We start from the raw sequence: 18,802 nt of genomic DNA on the forward strand, positions 1-18,802 counted from the left end.
TTAATGACATTCTTTCATAACCAATATCATCATTTATGAAATTCTAGAATTTATTTCTTCATAACCAATCATATCTCCATAGTCAATACATGAAGTATGATGTGTTCATATTATCCTATATTTATATCCCTCATATTTTTGGTTTATATGTTTAGTTATCTAATTTATGATTGATTTATGTTATTTTAATGTGTTATATGTTTGTGTCCAAAAAAAATAAGAAAATAAGCTAAAATGAGCTAACAAAGATTAGATGGCAATTATATTCATCATTGTCAAAATCTGTCAGTACAGAAGATCCAACTTTGCCGAGCTACGGTGAGAGTTGCAGATCGAATCAGACCATGAGCAATATATCATTGGAAAGATGTTGAAGTCTATTTTCTATAGAATACGAATCTTGATTTCGATGCTCTGAGAGAAAGTTATAATCGTTTGAGTGACGAGAAATCAGAGCTGAAATCTGTTTGGATTCATTAACATTCAAGAAGAACTCAAGTTGCATTGCCAAGTGCATTCAATTTCATTACATTAAAGTCAATGATTCAGATTAAGATGCAAAGAGTACATGGATAATCAAGTCTTACAAGGAAATTGAAATCAAAGATGAGTAAAAATCTTCCATATATAAGAAAAACTATGGTCTAAGTGTCGTACCTGGATTTAGATACGGGAATCGTCATCTAAAGATATTGAAGAATCAATTAGTTGCATCGATACATAAATATGATTATTAGTGGTTGATTCTGATACCCTATATTTTATTTTGTTTATACGTTATCTCATCTCACTTGTTATTTGAAAATCTTTAAAACCATATATTTATTGCTTTTGTGTTCTTAGTTTAGATTAATTAGGTTATGATTAAATCAATTCTCAATCCCTAGTTGGAACGACCTTATACTTACACACTATATTAACGATGATTTGTACGCTTGCGAGTTTTAATTAAAATTTCACAACAAAAGTACACACTACACAATAACTTACGCCGCTAATAAAGTTGATTATACTGGAACAATGATATTGGTGCAGCAAATTTTCCATACCAGTACCAAGAAGACACAAGAGTTTAATTGTAAAACATTAATTATACATTAGAAAATTGCATCAGGGTATACCTACTGAAATTAAGTTGGAAACATGAAGATCATCCAATTTTTATGTATCCTCATTTGGAGTCCAAACTTTCAAAAAACTGGCCCTGCACGCAAGACAATGCTCACTATCAATTGGAAGCCCTAAATTCTACCACACATGAACAGATTTAGGTATTAAGTGGGTAAAATTAACTTACTAATATATACAATTCATATATGATAAAACCACTCAACGCAACATATAGTAGTCTCTTGATAAATTCACTAAATTGGTACAGAACACAAATGTAATCAACTAGCAATTATTTGCTGAACCTGCAACCCATTGAATTCCATCCTCAAATTTAACCACAATTAACCTCCGAATAATGAAAACCAAACAAAAATTTTGTGAGTTTCTCCCGCAACAAATAAACAAATTCGATGGACGATAAATTTAATTTGGTTTCAATATAAATGATCGAAACTCTTTACAAAATGAACAAGCATTAAAATTTCTTTAATTTCCATAGGACATGTGTAAAACCGCAAAAGTGTATACCCCCACCCACGAAAAACTGGATTCATTTGCAGTAGTGCCTTCTGTTGAGTAAGAAGGTGAGACTGTGAGAGACAATGACCCATTGATTCGTTTCGCAACTGCTGTATATGCTAGTCTCGTAGTGCTGAAAGGGGGAGATCGGATTGAACTTGGTGTACGTTTAGAATGAAATTGGGGATCCATCCATCCTGCATCTCTGCATCAAAGATGATAGTCAGAGAATAGAACTTCTGAGTAACTAAATAAACTTGAAATATTTTCCAAAAATGAATTTAAATGGTGCTGAGACTAAACAAAATGAAGGAATGGATTTGGTTTCGGTGGAAAAGAAGAGCGAGTGCCGGACTGCCGGGTGAGAGAAGAGGTACAAAGAAGTAGGACTTAATCAGGTTTTACTGTAGTGCAGAAGGAAACTATAAACCATTATTATTGTATAGACAAATTATAAAAATGGTATAATCTCCTAATTTATACTAAAAAAAAATCACTACTTATTAATTAATTATAAAAAGATCATCACATTTAACTGGAAAAACACAAAATTAAAAAAAAGTCTTTAAAAATATTTTATAGAATGTTTTGTCATTTCTTACTCTCTTTTTTTCTTTTTTTTTCCTTCTTTTTTCTAATTTCTGCCATAACTTTCCCGTCCGGCGATAGATTTTGACGAAATTGGTACAGTTAGAACTATCTCGCTCTCCTATTTCATTTGATATACTACCCACTCCAAATCGATCAACCGTACAAGGCGCAACAACCATCTCAAAGGGTTGCCGCCATCGATGGCGGTGCTCTAAGTAATTCCAGCGAAACCGAAGCTCAAGGTCCCTTAATTCTAGCTATTCTCTTCATTTTGAGCATACTTATACCAATCTCATTTGAATTCTAACAAAATTTCACATATTTCTATATTTTCTCTCGGCATGTCACACCTCCTGTCACAACCACTGTCACACTACCTCTTACACTAACTGTTACACCTACTGTCATAACCGTTATCACACCAACTGTCACAGAACCTATCACACTATCTATTTACACTAACTGTCACACCCTATTACACTAACTGTCACACTAACTGTCACACTCACTGTCACACTTACTGTCACAACCACTGTCACACACATTGCCCTGTCACACCTCTATCACAACCTATGTCACACTACCTGTCACAACCACTATCACAACCCCCTGTCACACTACATGTCACAACCTCTGTCACAACCCTTGTCACAACTCACAACCCTGATCACAACTCTTATCACACTATATACATGTCACAACCGCTGTCACAGTCACACCTCATGTCATAGCATTTTATGTGACTGTTGTGACTATGAGGAGAAGAAGAAGAAGAAGAAGAATGACTAGAAATAACGAACATTTGTTTTACTGTTATGTGATCTTAAACTTCTCAAATCAACTCATACGATCCAAATATCGACATTAATGTGATGTCACACTCCAACCACACTACATATCACACTAATTATCTGTCTGTCACACGACCTGTCACACTACCTATCACACTAATATTGGTTTATGACAGGTAGTGTGATAGGTGGTGTGACGGGTACTATGATGGGTAAACTGATAGTCACATTAGATTTGTGTTGTGACGAGTAATGTGACGGACAATGTGATAGATAGTTTGACGGGTAACTTGACGGTAGTTTTTTTCGTCGCTATCCTTGCCTCTGTTTGGATTCCTCATTCAACCTTTAGCCTTAAATCTTTCAAAAAAAAAAAATTCAGACACCTAGAAAAATGATCCGGGCACCCATGTGCAAACCCATAATCGACGTCGACGACGTGCTCCTCCTCCGGCGGTCGGTTTCCTCGCAGAAGCTCAACTTCCTCAACCACACCACGACGACGAAGACGACCTGAAACAAGAGCCATGAGGACATGAGCTTCACATGTAAATTTCCACGATCTTAATGACGAAGACGATCATCTCATCGAGGCAGCAATTGAGCTCGTCCTCATCCTTAACGCGCATGAGACGCGCCTCTGTCTCGGCGAGCAAGCCATAGATCTTTGACCACGACAACAAGGTGATCCCGGAGGCTCGCGAGAGAGTTGCCGAGAATTGGGAGGAGTCGGTGGTTGAGGTCTGTGAGGAGGACGAGAAGGAACGGGTCGCGAGCTTGGGTTAGGATGCCAGTTCTTGGAGTTGACAACGGCGAAGATCCGACGAGGCATTAGAGTCAAGGACGGCGAGATTGGCTCTAAAGTCTAAAGACAGAGAAGTCGATAATTAGTTTCAATGGCAAATTTCGTAAATTGAATGAAGTTGATGGACAACGGTTCAAGAAATTAAAATGAGTGACTTTTTTTATAATTTTAAAATCTTTCTTGACTTTTTTATAAATACATGTGTTAAATGTGATTTTTTTATAAGAAACCCTTATTGTATCACACTTTCTCGATATTTTATCTAAAATAAAGAAGTAAATTTCAAAATCGGTAAAAAATTATGCTTAAACTCCAATAACTTCTTTATTTTGCAGATTTCTCCATTAATTATAGCAATAAAATATTATATTTTAATATTTATTATAACCATAAAGTATTTCATATTTTTATCTTGTTGGCTTGCAATTAATTATTTGCATTTTTGATTGGTTGTAATCTAAATTTGAATTGTTGGACAAAGTGTAACATTTAATATTTGATTATGTAATTTTTTTGCCAAATCCTGCAAATATAGAGAATTGTCTCTTATTTTTCATTTATTTCTCTATTTTATAATATGAGATGGATAATTTGTAAAAGTGAAAAATTTACAATTTTTCTCAAAAATCTCATTTTTCTCCAAAAATGCATAATCGGTTGGAATGCTTTTATGAGCAATTGTGGGATAGCTCTCATCAACAGTCTTCAAGACGCAAACAAATTTGTTGCATCCACCTCACAAATAAATTACAAGTGTCTTTTATAATAACCATAGTTATAAATTTATTTAGAAAAAGAGTACTTGATATTTTTGTGTGAAACTGACATTAGATGGACACAATAAGAGTAAGCGACAAATTTGCTTCACTTCAAGACCAACTACATTCCACTTAAAACATCAAAACGCCCACGTTTTGTTCTCTGTGTGGCAAACTTAATGGGCCAAATGTGTCATTTGCCCACTATTGTAGTAGTGGTCGACATACCCAAATTGTTATCAAAGTGTTTAATTAACAAAACAGATAATTGCAGAAGCAAAATCACAGCCTGCAGATACGTTGGAATTTAGAATCAAGCTATACCTGCAGGCGGTGCCGTTTAATTCACACGTCCCTAATTTCCTATACCTTGTACAAGTTTGTCCGGCACTTTCTTTCCTAGTTTTTTACTCTCTTTATATGCTTAACAAACACATCAGAAGGTCCACCTCAAAATTCTAACCACATAAATATTAGTATCGATCCGATCGGTGATCGATATACTCAGAAAGCGTTAAACTTGACTCCATTGGGTGAGTGATACGATGGCGTATGCCGTGCCGATGCCTGGGGTTGGGCCGAGTGCTCAGCCTCTGCAAACCCCGTTGACGGTGGTCAGCCCGCAGTTCCTAGCAACCTACCCCGTGGATCTGATCATCACAGAGAAGATGATGTCGATCAAGGAAGGTGCTTTCACTGTGTCAGACATCAATGGAAATCTCATGTTCCAGATCAAAGGCTCCTTGTTCAGCTTGCACGATCGTCGAACTTTGCTCGACAACGCCGGCACTCCTATTGTCTCATTCCGACAAAAGGTAACTTTTTTTAACTGTTGGTGAATCCTGTTAACAATATTCTTTACTTAGTATTGTTACTGCTACTGCTTTAAGTAGCCGGCCTGCGTTGTAAGCTAGGGTTTGTGCTGGTGATTGGCTACTGTTTGTTCAGCGGTTTTATACGTACCGTCTGTATTAGAAGAATTAGATTCATTTCCATCGATCTGTATATCATGTCACACCAACTAGAGGAATGCTATGAAGTCTAGCTTGATTTGGGATTAAAACATCAGTAATTATATCTAAATGTCTTATGTTTGTGAATTACTTATATGAAATTACTGTCGTCTACTCCCTCTAGGTATTTGGATGGTGCTCTATGCACATCTATAATTTTATTATTTATATATATGCCCTGCTTCTATTTTCCGAGCTCTGTCTTCTATTATTTAATACGTAGAATTTAATGGACCCCATGGAGACTATGAGCTGAATCATATTGGTTGTTGACTTGTTGTGCATTTTCTGTATACAATTGTGTTGTTTATATATGATAGTTTACAGATCTTTGGAATAGTTATGCAAACCAAAGAGAATGAATACCTTAGGTTGCATCAAGCTGAATTTGATTGATTTTGACATCTATTTATGTATATTCTCAGATATTGACGGCACATAGGAGATGGCACGTATTTAGAGGAGACAGTTCAGACACCAAAGATCTACTCTTTAGTGTCAAAAAGGCATCCCTTCTCCAAATGAAAACAGAATTAGATGTGTTCTTGGCTGGTAATACTAATGAACAAGCGTTCGATTTCAAGGTCAGAGGAAGCTGGGGGGAAAGAGCCTGTACCATCTATGATAGAAACAACACTATCATTGCACAAGTAAGAATCATTCTCTGATCGTCATGCATGACTAATATAAGTAGTCCTAACATTATAGAATGACCGATGACCGGATAATCAGAATTCTCTTGTAGTCTTTAAGGCTGATTGATGCTTGGTATTTGGTCAAATGCAGATGCACAAGAAACATGATCTTAAAAGTATGTTCTTTGGGAGAGATGCGTTTGCGGTGACTGTGTATCCTCATGTTGATTACACCTTTGTAGTTGCCATTGTGGTTGTCCTTCATGAGATCAACATGGACAGAAGTGGGCAAGACTGATGATGCTTGATGCATTGATGATCCTCTTTTTTCTACTTATATATATTGATAAGAATAAGTGATTTCCCTTATTGTCACTGAATCAGTGAACTGTGTAGCTATGTACTTATATTTTGTGTTCTGGCTTCGGGCCATCTAGTACAAATGAATAAATTATATGGATCTTTATAAGTTACAGAATGTTGTAAGTTGACTTGATCTACTTTCCCCTATTTATAAGATCTGTAATTGACTGAAGTTCTTTCTTTATCTATGGATCAGCATTCCTAAGAAAGGAATTATATATTAACAGAACATTATATAAAGGAATGAGAAGATTGTATGCGTCCATCTAAGTTCATTATCCCAAAGCGTGAATGAACTGAAACTCATCTATTTCGTCTAAAAGTTGTTGAGTTGCAAGTGCACGTCTGTATGTACCAATGTCCTTTTCTGTGCCTATGCCTTCGGCTGGACCAAGCGCTGCGCCGCTCTTTAAACCTATATCTGTGGTTAGCTCACAATTCTTGGCATCGTACCCTGTGATTCTGTACATTTCCGAGAAGATGATGGCCATCAAGGAAGGTGCCTTCACAGTGGCCGATGTTGATGGAAAAGTCATGTTCACCGTAAAAGGTTCTTGTTTCGGCCTTCATGATACTCAGACGATTGCTCAACAGTGTTGGTATTCCTATCCTCACCTTCCAACAAAAGGTACAGTATATATATGAAGGCATCAAACATTCAATCTGTACATCGATCTGATATATACTGACCTATTATTCATTTCTTCCAAGCAGCATTAAGACGAAGATAGAAGCTAAGATTTAGGGGGATATCCTCACACCATACTTCCACCAGATTGGCGTACCCTTTTGTTTCATTCTTATATGTATAAAAACCATGTTAATCCCAGTAGTTCCATTACATTACGATTATATCGCTAAACGTGTTCCAATTCAGATTATGACGGTACATAGGAGGTGGCAACTATATAAAGGAGATAGCTCGGACAGCAAATATCTACTTTTCAGTGCCAAGAAGTCAGGGCATGTCCAATTTAAGACTGAACTAGATGTGTTCTTGGCTGGTAAAGAAGAAGCTTAAGACTTCAAGGTCAAAGGAAGTATTAGGGACAGAGCATGCACCATATACTCTAAACACAACACTATCATTGGACAAGTAAGAACATTGTTGTTGAATATTATTCCCAAGTACTCATCAGTTATTTCTCTTACTTCTTTTTTTAATTTAGTAAATAAAATCTGGTTATGATAATGATGAATGATGCAGATGCATAAGGACTGCGGGATTAAGAACAGAATTCTAGGAAAGGATGTGTTTGCAGTGACTGTGTACCCTCAAGTTGATTTCGCCTTCATAGATGCTGTTGTGGTGGTTCTTCATGAGATTAACCAGGACCGAAGAGGAGAAGACTGATGATCACATTTTTATGTGGTATGTTACTCTACGTCTCTACCCGATCGAAACAACCAAAACATTGATATATAATTTTCCGCTTTATTCCGATCCTGTCACTTCTGGTAGGTATTTTATGATTGCATTTGCTTTTGGAATCTGGACCAAAATTAGATTGAAGATACAACTCTCCATTAAGTTCGCGAAAGCAAAGAGCATAGAATGATTAGATACTATGGCAATCTAACCATGGATGACAAAGTGACAAACTGACGACAGGTAGAAATTAAAGACGCTATAATTTTTGGTAGAATTCTAGGAAAGGATGTGTTTAATTGCAACAAATGTGACGAATGGATCAATTAGTGTACCGATATTGACTTAATTTAACCACCAACTATTGTACCGTGGAGATATTTGCCAGTAGACCAAATTCTCAAATGAATATACAACCTTCTCACATCCCGGCATTATCTATGCAAAAGCGGAATTTCTTTTGATAGCTAGAATCCAACCATTCCAACTTCAACAGTTCAACTCAAACACTGACCAACGTATCAAAAAAAAACTCATATAATGACCAAAGAATTGAATTAATTAACGTGCTAATCGTTCATTACCTACAGGAAAAAGCGAAGAACAAGAATATCATGGTTGGCTTCTCATATCCCAAGCTCAGCCCTAGGCGTATCCGAGAACGACGTCCGTACACTAGACACCGGGATCACCTGCTCAGGCGCAATAAGACGGTGTCAGTTCCGTGTACTTCATCGTATTGATAGTTTCATTGCTACATCAAGTTATCTTTAGCTGTATATGGATTTTTTGGGAGCCAGTACGTAATAGATCGAGTATGTGATAATATGAAAGTGAGATCAAAATTAGTTGACAGATTCTACATTGATTTATGCAACTGTACAAGTCGATCTTGATCATGAGGTCTCGTTTAGCATGCTTATTTATCCATGCATGCATGTCATGTCTCATATGTGGATTAACGAAAGTTTAATACATAATCATGGGGAATAAGCCGTTGATGATAATAACCAAGGACTTGGAAATTGACGTCGGGCATCTAGGGTTTTTCCATGTATATAGGTGAACTAAGGTTACGTTAATTCCTCTGTTATATCAACATTATCTTGCATACAGAATTCACTGATAGCTCCTTGTCTTCATCGGTATGAAAGGGAAAGGCTGCACAAGGATGAGGAAATGGGGAATCAGATCATGATGCTCTAGTTGAACCAGAACTGAAGCAATGCTCAATATTTTGTTTGTTTGGGGCAAATCCGCCATCAATCTCATTGTACTTAAATCCACCTAGTGTCCTTCAAAAAAAATTCCACCAAGTGCACGATAAATCTCATTGTACTTATATACGCCATTAATCTCATTGATCGAGCTATCAAGCTTGACAGAATAACTATGTTGATTAATTAGACGATGTGAGAAATATATGCCTGGTGCTTACAGGGTAACAAGATGTAGCGTAATGATATTCGATGGTAAGGTAGAAGCACGATCGACTCCACTATTGTGGTACGCAATAATTGGAGGCTGATTGTACTTGACATTAATAGGGACAAACATGCTTTCTTATTCATACCTCACAGCGCTGGTCTATATCACAATTCATGTGGTAGGATCATAGGGATTAGAAAACATCCACCACTATGTTTTTTTTGGATGACTTTAGGACCACTGGGAAAACTATTGTGATATATCAAATTGATTATGACTTCTACCTGAGTAGCTAGCTAGAACAAGTAAATTAACCCTCCTAGAAGCTCACGGACATAATGCACTTCAAAACTTTGACCAGTAATTTACATGTGTTGCACAAGGGTCTCCGTCGCACAAAATCTATTATAAATCGAGTTTTAGCTGGTCACTGTTGACACACAGATGTGAAATGCATGTCTTTCGTGTCCATTTTTATGGAATCTGGTACATCTATATATAATAGGACGGAAGATCCTGAGAAATTCATCGCGCTATAGAAATTTCGAAGGTAGGACGAGCTATATAGAATGTTAATGATTCTTGACTATGAAATTTCAACATTCTTAAACAGTTAAACACTACAGAACATTCCGTCATTCATGAGGAATTCCTTTCACACTTGTCTGAAATGCGAATAGCAATGAGTGTAGACGTACTCTAGCCTTTGAACTCTACCAAAACCCAAGCTCTTCCTGCAGATTTAGGGTTTATGCGTAGTGCAAATCTTGGTAATGACTTATGACCAACTCTACCCTTTGATTTCTATTCACCACTTACTATGCTTTGAAGGCAAGAAGAATCCGAGTAATAATAGAGCTTGCTGGTTAAATTGGTAATCACCTGCACGCCAAAAATTAATATTATGATCGGCAGGGGACATACACGGATCACACTTCCGAAGTCAAAGGTCTCCAGGACCAAACCACTCATGTAGTTTCCAACATTGCAACCTTTTTTATATGAGTCATCCACTTTGTTTACTAACTGCATTAGTATTATCATGGTGATGGTTATGCATTATTGATGTTGTAAATTATTCCTTTAAATCCTTTTAAATACACACAGTATTAAAGATTACGTACATAAACATATCCAACAGCAATAGTTTATCACGGATTGTGATCTCAATGATTTTTATTTGACCCACTTGATGGAACATGAATAAAATGAACTTAAGCCTTCTAGGAATACGATTCCAAATTCAAGCAACGACCTCATTTCACCGTTCTTTCATATATATAACGAAAGGAGAGGCTACCAGCATCAAATGCTAATTGCATCAACTTTATAATACTACTAATTAAAACTTTTCAAACGTACTATACATAAATTTAGGAAAGACATCAAAACAAACTGAAACCAAGCAGAGTAGGATCACCACTTTGATTAGGGCAGGATTGAGTATAGACTGAAGACAACGTCTCAATATATACTAGAACAGAATAATTCATATTGCGAGTTCACATTCCTACAGTTCTACTGCTCTACTCACCATATGCCTTGAAGTGTACCAATGTGGTGTATGTAATAGTGCAGATCACATGCACCTACAAAGTGTTGTGCAGGCTATTCTATTATAAGTTCCATCAACTAGCTATGCAGTACCCTTCCAGGCTAAAGCAGTAGAGCCCCATCAAAAAGGATCAGATTATCATCTTCTCGACCTCATTGAGTCAGTACTCTGATGGAACTAGAACATAAGCAAAGATCTTGCCAGGAATATAATTCTAAACGCAACCAAGAATCTCATGATCTCATATTGATAATTCATTCTCAAAAAAGAATCTCATATTGAAACCATGCAAAAGGGGCATTCATTTAAAAGGGACCAAGCCGGGGATAATCAATTTTTCACCCTTGATTTGATCATTACCGTAGAACGGCTGTAATACAAGTTATTTTTGCTTCAAACTCGTACTTTTGTATTTTGTGTGGCAAATAGATAAATTTTAAAAGAATCGACAGAGAGTCCATAGAGAGTTTTCCGCACTATGTATGTGTAATTACTTTACTTCATTCTTTTATGTGCTTAAAATTACTTCAATAATCAAAAGGTTATAGACATGAAATAGTATAAACCCTCCTAGCCTAGTAAGAGAATCATCTTCTTCCCAAGTAATAGCATCAACACCAAACCCCTACCAAAGCTTTACTAGAACAACACGGGTAATGCTAATCCCACAAACCAGACCATAACATTAGGTAATGAGACAAGAAATGACACCATAATCAAGAAGTAAATTTGTTGATCAACTTTATTATGGCTACTTGCACATTTTATAAATAAATATCAAATGTATTTTTTTCAACAAATATATAATAATAATTATTATAAAAAATATTTAATATTTATTTATAAAAGTATAATAAAAATTGACGATAAATTTATTTCTCAATAATTCTCTATCGGAATCCCAATTAGTTGCCTCCCTAGCCTCAAATTACTCGCTTGGCTATTACACATAAAAGTGTCGCACACCATAGAAGAGACAACAAAGCCCGGCCCCGATAAGGACTCCCTACACAATAGTGTCTTCTGATCCACAAGTCAGTCCCCTAGATTATTCCATTCTCTGACTTTTCAAGCTCATTATCACCACCACTTACTAGGTAAAAGTATTCACTTCAAAATTTAAAAAACCAAAAATCTCTAAATACATAGGTGTGTCTGTGTACGTATAGCGACCGTATATGGGAGGAGGGGACGCCACGTGGTGGGTGAGCTGGGGGAAAATACCAAAGATATATATATATATATATAGATATAGAAAGAGAGAGAGAGACCGGAAAAGCATACGGAAACTTGGCTCGAAAACAGTGTTTATAGGATTACAACAATTGTTTGACGCTTTTTTCTCTCCAACAAATTTAAGCCCTCAAAAACATTGTATTGGGTCTTCTTCTCTAATCCAAAAAGCTTCAATCTTTATCCTCCAACACTCTCAAAGGTTCAGTCTTTATATATCTCTAGGGTTCATAAGGAGCTTGGCGGGTGGAAATGTCAAGCGGAAATTGAAGAGTTTGACTAGTCGTCGTCGGAGGAGGAGGAAGAACAGAGAGAAAGATGATAGTGGCGACGTCATCAACGTCGTCGGCGGTCACCGTGGCGGTGGAGAAGGCGACGAGTGATCTTCTGATAAGTCCTGATTGGACGATGAACATCGATATCTGTGATTCTGTGAATTCTCATCAGTGGTATGAATATATATGCTAATCAAGGCTCGTTGCTTTTTTTTTTTGGGGGTTTGGCTTTGTTTTGGTCTTTTTGGTTGACTTTGGGAATTTATGTGCTTTTAAGTTTGATATATGGTCTGTACTGCTTAGTTCATATGAAACTCACGCTTTAATTATTTATTTTCTTATTTTCTAACAAAAGTTAAACTTGTTTTGAGTTTGAGTTTTAGTTGTGTTTTTGTTTTGTTTTGTTTTGAGTGATGATGGATTGCTTAATAGTGAATTCAAGAAACAGAGGACTATAAAGATTGTACCTTTTTTATTATTTTCTTTAAAAAAATCATTTTAGAGGTACAATTTTTATACAGATCATGTAAATTTGTAGTGCAGATTATCTTTTCCTTCTGATTCAAGTTTGGCAATTTGTTTCTGGATTTTGTGTTTCCCTTTGATGGGACTTGAAACTGATGGAAGGGCCTTTTGTGTTTTTAAACAGAAGGATTTCCACAATTTATTTTAGAAGAAAAAAAATGTTTGTAGTTTGAATAGTGAAAAGCTCAGTTATGCTTGTTCACTGATGAGGTTTGTGTTTGATTTCTCAGGCAGGCAAAGGATGTGGTAAAAGCTGTAAAAAGAAGGTTACAGCATAGGAACCCCAAAATCCAATTCCTTGCTTTGACTGTAAGTTCTTTCTAAAACAATCTCATGCTTCAGATTTGTGTTATCTGCATGTTTTTCACTTGGTTAATTGTGTGATGAACCTGTCTTTGTAGCTATTGGAGACAATGGTGAAGAACTGTGGTGATTATATCCATTTCCAAATTGCAGAGAGGAATATACTAGCGGAGATGGTAAAAATTGTGAAGAAGAAGGTAAGTCTACAAGATGTTTTTGTTACCTTAATTATGTTTCTCAAGAGTTTGATACACACCCTGATTTTTGTTTGGAAGTCCTTTTTAATAAGCTTTATATTCTCTTAAGCTATATTGTGTGATCTATGGGGTTTTGAGGGCATGATTTTGCAAAATCCAACATGTTTTTCCATGCACAAGATATAAGAATGAAAATGGATTAAATGGCCTCTAGTGTAGCTATTCCAATGTACTGCAGTTGCGCTTTAACAACATTCCTTCTGTGCATAGTATTTTCCTGTATCGGCATTGTTGGTTCTTGATCTTTTGTCTCGTACATGCTTTATACTGAATTTGGTATTTCTTGATTTTGGAAGTCGTATCTCACTTCAAATCCTTATATGTATGGAACTGCAGACAGATATGCAGGTAAGGGATAAGATCTTGATATTGGTGGACTCTTGGCAAGCAGCATTTGGTGGGCCTTCAGGAAAGCATCCTCAGTACTATTGGGCATATGATGAGCTAAGGGTATGCACTACTGCAGTTAGCTATCCAATTCAGTTTTTACTTTTGTTTTTCACTCTTCATATCTCATGCCTAGGTAGCTAACAATTAAAATTGGATACGGACTTGTGTGTGTTTTACTGAACCTATGTATTAGAACCTCCGATCCACTATGTCAGTGTTTCTCATTGATATGTTGATTTCTGTTAGGTTGTGCGTTAACTAAAGAATGATGAAAATCTTAAGAAGTATGTATACCTTAACACCAACAATTATTCAATTTCTGAATGACAGCGGGCTGGAGTTGAATTTCCAAAGCATTCAGTAGATGCAGCTCCGATGTTTGCACCACCTGTTACAAATTCAGTACCAAGACCTTCTCAAGCTGGATATGGAATGCCTAGCAATTCCTCAAGAAGGCTCGATGAGACAATGGCCACAGAAAATGAAAATTTAACGTGAGTTTGGCAGTGTCATAATTCCCTGAATGTCCCTTGTGTTTCCTTATTCTGTCTTTATCAATGCTCTTTTTAAGGATTAATCGTCTGTTTATGCTGTTGCTCATTGATTTATGTTTCTTTTAATATTATTATAGTTTGTCAAGCCTGGATTCGATGAGCAATGTTATGGAGCTCTTGAGTGAGATGCTGCGAGCTATGAATCCTAATGACCGATTGGTATGCAGAATAATTTGGTCATCTGTGATTTGATAAGTAATGCATATGATGCTTACCTTTGTATTTGTGTCTGTAGGCTGTAAAAGATGAAGTCATAGTTGAACTTGTCGATCGGTGTCGTGGCAACCAGAAAAAGCTGATTAATATGCTAACTACAACTGGGTTAGGCTCCTGGATTTTCCTTCTGACTGATCATGAATTATACTCTATTCAGGTCTTTGCTTGCTTAAATGTTTTTATTTTTTGCTGGTACAATATTTGATATCATCTAATCTGCATTGTGCAGAGATGAAGAACTCCTTGCACGGGGTCTTGAATTAAACGACAGTCTGCAAAGTTTGCTCGCAAGGAATGATGCTATAGCTTCTGGCTCACCGGTGCCAACTACAAACTTTAGTCCTCAACCAGCTGAAATGCCCACATCCAGTTCCAAGCACACTGAAACTAAAGACTCCATCACTAGTGACTCCAGTCCAAGACCTGAAGCTAGTTCATCTGCACCAGTTGCTTCCTCATCCAGGGTCCAATTTGATGAAGATGAAGAGGAAGATGAATTTGCACAGCTGGCTCGAAGGTTGTCTATGACTGATCGTTGTCATTTTCTCTGTCCTCTTTCTTTCTTTCTTTCTAAAGGGTCATTAAAATGCATTGTTTTTTTTTGTCACTGCTTATGTAAGATTCAATTCCATTACTCGAGGCCCATTGTGATTAAGCACCTTACTGATAATTTGCATGACCAATGAATGGTGCATAAAGTACTGTGGACGTAGATCCCCTCTTAAGCTGATTGTTCTTGTTCCTAATTATTGCTTGTTCTATTGAATGCAGGCATTCCAGACAAAGCCCCTCCAAGCCTGCTGAAAGCACACCTAATGGTTCCGGTGATGATTTAGCATTAGTGAGCATGGATCCTCCTACAGCTGCATCAATGGAAACATCTGTCCCAAGCAACGCGTTAGTTCCAACTGATCCACCTGTTCCAACTAAGAGCACCCAAGAGCAGAACTTAATCGATCTACTGAGTATCACTTTGTCGACAACAACAATCTCCAATGACACCCCTCCCCCTCCTGCAGCATCTATCCCTCCCCCCACTCCTGCATCAAACAGTAATGTGCATCAGATACCTGCTTCTCCCGCTCCACAAGGCAACCCATATCCTTCCCAAGCTTATCCTGGAAATCCCGGGCTTGGATCTTACAACAGCTATGTTGTTCCGTGGGCACAACCTCAGGCCCAACAACCTCAATTCAGGCCACATTTACAGCCACAGCCACAGCAGCAACCTCAATTCCAGTCACAGTTTCAACCTCAGTATCCTCAATACTCTTCTGCCTACCCTGCTCCACCATGGGCATCTTCTCCTAGTTATCCTAACAACCAAAATCATATGTCTGCCAATAATATGTATGCAACTCCTCACAACAACACAACAGCTTATATGCCGGCGCAAGGAGCAAGGCCTCTGCAGCAGTATGGTTCCTTTCCTGCTAGGGGAACCACTGGGTTAGATAATCACGGAGGTTTCCCCACAAATTCTGGTCCTAGAAGTCCCTCAACTGCTGCAGGCCAAAAGCCCTTCATTCCCTCGTACCGATTATTTGAAGATCTGAATGTTTTTGGCAACGGTGATGGAAAGCTTAAGGTGTCAAACGGCAACCCATCATCTGGCTTTCCTGGAACTCCAGGCCAAGGTATGGTTGGCGGGAGAAAGTGAAATGCTGGCATATACTAAACACCCCATGTGAATATAAGTTGCACCTCAGTCAGTATCCGTATCTTCTTCATCTTCTATTTCAGATGCACTGGATGCTATTTAGGTTGGCAGGCTCGTAGCCGTGCAATTGTCAGTATTCGGAGATTCATTGCTCCTATGACTTGTCATTTCTTAAACGTTTTCTATTACTAGTATTGTTAAGTGACTGAGGACTCTGGTGGTTCCTCATAATGTACTAGTTAAGGTAGTTATGTTATTCTCTATTCTCACCCACTGATGATTTCTGAGTCATCTTCTCGCCTCTGAAGTATCTCATATTTGTGTTGTGAATGGTATGTGGCAAACCGGCTTTCATTAAGCACCAAAGATAGTTATACCAGCCGGGAGGCTCAATTTTTGCATATATCTTTGCATATATATATTTGCACTAGGTAATCTATCCTTAATTGCAATAAGGGAAAAACAAGAGAAATTCATTCAATTCATAGATCTCAAATGAAGATATAGTCATGCTAGATTGCTAGAAAGGGAAAATCGGACTATCGGAGTGTGGTGGTTGTTGTGGGGGCCCTGGAGGCTTTGCTTCCCACGGATTGGTCCGTTTGCATGACTCAACGAGTTTTATTTCTTTTGGTGATCAATTTCACCAGGCAAGGATGCACCAAAATCATCTCAATGGCTTCGACCCCTTAAAAGATTGACCTCCAAGAATTGGGTTTGCATGGTACACTTCAGAATTCCCATTTGAGCTGCTATGCTATATTTGCATGGAGAACAAACTCTTACGAAGACGTGCGTCTCTTTAGACCCAAACAATTCCCTGGTTCAACTACAAAAACTTCCACACAAAACTGAAAAGGTGCATATACTTGCATAGTTGTAATAACTGATAGCAGTGTAGATCTAAGTGCCCTTTTTTATATATATATATATGATAAATTTAAATTTTATCCAACATTTTCTGCAAACAGATAATAAACTTCGACAGAAGTTTAAACTTCAAGTTCAAGCGCCTTAATAATTATTATTTTCTAAAATACTCGTACAGAAAAACAGACAACAAGCAACAGCCACTAGTTTGATTGCAAGCAGATGCCAATGCCAAACCCCTCCCACTCTAGTCCTCATCATCGTCATCACCTCCGTCTTCCTTGCTCTTCTTGAGGCGTGTAGTACCCCCCTCCTTGACAATGGGTAACTTCATGGCCCCAAAGGGAGTGTCAACATCGATGTGGCCTTTGATGGTATAGCCAGTACCCTTACCCCGAATCATATCCCAGAGCGCAGAGCCAAAATCCTTAGGCCGGAAGGTAATAGGAACATCAACAAAAGTGGTACCCTTTTTTGCAAGTGTGCAGATTTGGAGAGCTCAGCGCCTCCGATGCTGACCTCAGAGAGCCAAATTTCGTAGTCTAAAGCATTGAGGCCCAAGTCAAAGTCATTCATGTTCTCGAGCTTCAAATGGAGCACTGCAACAGTCTAAGTGCCTATGTGTGACAAAAACTCTTCGGAGAATATGTGCGAAATCTGTGTGATAAACAAACAGGCAGTCAGTTTTCTTTTGCATGAGGGGAAACCAATGTATTTATATGTTCCCTGAAAACACTCTTTTAACGGTGGCGGGTTGTGTTCTGGACTTCTGGTATGTCGATTGTTCTCATTCACAGGTGCCTTGCAATCTTGAATGTGGACTTGGGCTAAAATCGCCTGTTATAGCTTAAAATCCAAGATCAAAGCAAGGGTAAGAGTGGCGAGTATGGGTGGGCATAAACCAGATTAAATAAGAAAAACCGATCGAACCGAACCGAAAATATAGTATGGATAACCGAACTGAAGAAATGTAGTTTAGAAAATAAAGAAAACCGAACCGAAATAGGTTTAAACGGTTTGAAAATGATTTACGTGATTAAACCAACCGATTTAAAACATAACCAACCGAATTTAATTTAATGGATTTAAAAAATAATAAATAATGGGTATTATTACAAAAAATAACAAAACATAACATAGAACTATAGAAGGTTGTCTAACGCAGTTGGTAGAGCGCATGGTTGTTATATTTTAGGTCACGAGTTTGAATCCCAACGTTGACATTTTGATGTTTTATTGAATATATCTATCAAAATGAGTAAATATAATCTTTTACATAGTTATTAATGAGAAGTGCGTGTGATGTAGTGATTTGTGGCATCATCTTTGGATAGGAGTTCGAGTCCCACATCTTGAAATTTTTTAAAAAAATTACATACGAGGTGTGAACCGAAACCAAACCGAAACCGAACCGAATTTCAGTTAAACCAATTGTTTCGATTTAGACTAATTTGATTCGGTGAATGGTTTGAGTTTCTAAAAAACCGATCAAAGTGGTTCGGTTTCAATTTGAGCCAAAAACCGAACCGAACCAAGAATGAGAGGATGAAACACTAATGTATCTTGAAGAACTAATTAC

At 37.4% G+C, this 18,802-nt stretch overlaps 2 protein-coding genes and 2 pseudogenes across 2 annotated transcripts; 3 read left to right on the forward strand and 1 right to left on the reverse strand.

The window, feature by feature from the left end:
• Nucleotides 1-4,878: 4,878 nt before the first annotated feature.
• LOC126800270 (protein LURP-one-related 15-like) lies at nt 4,879-6,772 on the forward strand. Its single transcript, XM_050527599.1, has 3 exons — nt 4,879-5,392; nt 6,016-6,240; nt 6,377-6,772. The coding sequence occupies exons 1-3, from the start codon at nt 5,123-5,125 to the stop codon at nt 6,521-6,523; spliced, it is 642 nt and encodes a 213-aa protein (XP_050383556.1). The 5' UTR covers nt 4,879-5,122; the 3' UTR covers nt 6,524-6,772.
• Nucleotides 6,773-6,945: 173 nt separating this feature from the next.
• On the forward strand, nt 6,946-7,942 carry LOC126800273 (protein LURP-one-related 15-like; annotated as a pseudogene).
• A 4,276-nt stretch (nt 7,943-12,218) lies between these two features.
• On the forward strand, nt 12,219-16,637 carry LOC126800231 (TOM1-like protein 6). The gene is made up of 9 exons (XM_050527551.1): nt 12,219-12,622; nt 13,204-13,282; nt 13,375-13,473; nt 13,870-13,983; nt 14,254-14,417; nt 14,555-14,636; nt 14,713-14,798; nt 14,923-15,210; nt 15,465-16,637. The coding sequence occupies exons 1-9, from the start codon at nt 12,492-12,494 to the stop codon at nt 16,351-16,353; spliced, it is 1,932 nt and encodes a 643-aa protein (XP_050383508.1). The 5' UTR covers nt 12,219-12,491; the 3' UTR covers nt 16,354-16,637.
• Nucleotides 16,638-17,283: 646 nt separating this feature from the next.
• LOC126796721 (uncharacterized) lies at nt 17,284-18,402 on the reverse strand (annotated as a pseudogene).
• Nucleotides 18,403-18,802: the final 400 nt, after the last annotated feature.

The sequence above is a fragment of the Argentina anserina genome, chromosome 6 (genome assembly GCF_933775445.1).
Source record: "Argentina anserina chromosome 6, drPotAnse1.1, whole genome shotgun sequence".
In the NCBI taxonomy this organism is placed as follows: domain Eukaryota; kingdom Viridiplantae; phylum Streptophyta; class Magnoliopsida; order Rosales; family Rosaceae; genus Argentina; species Argentina anserina.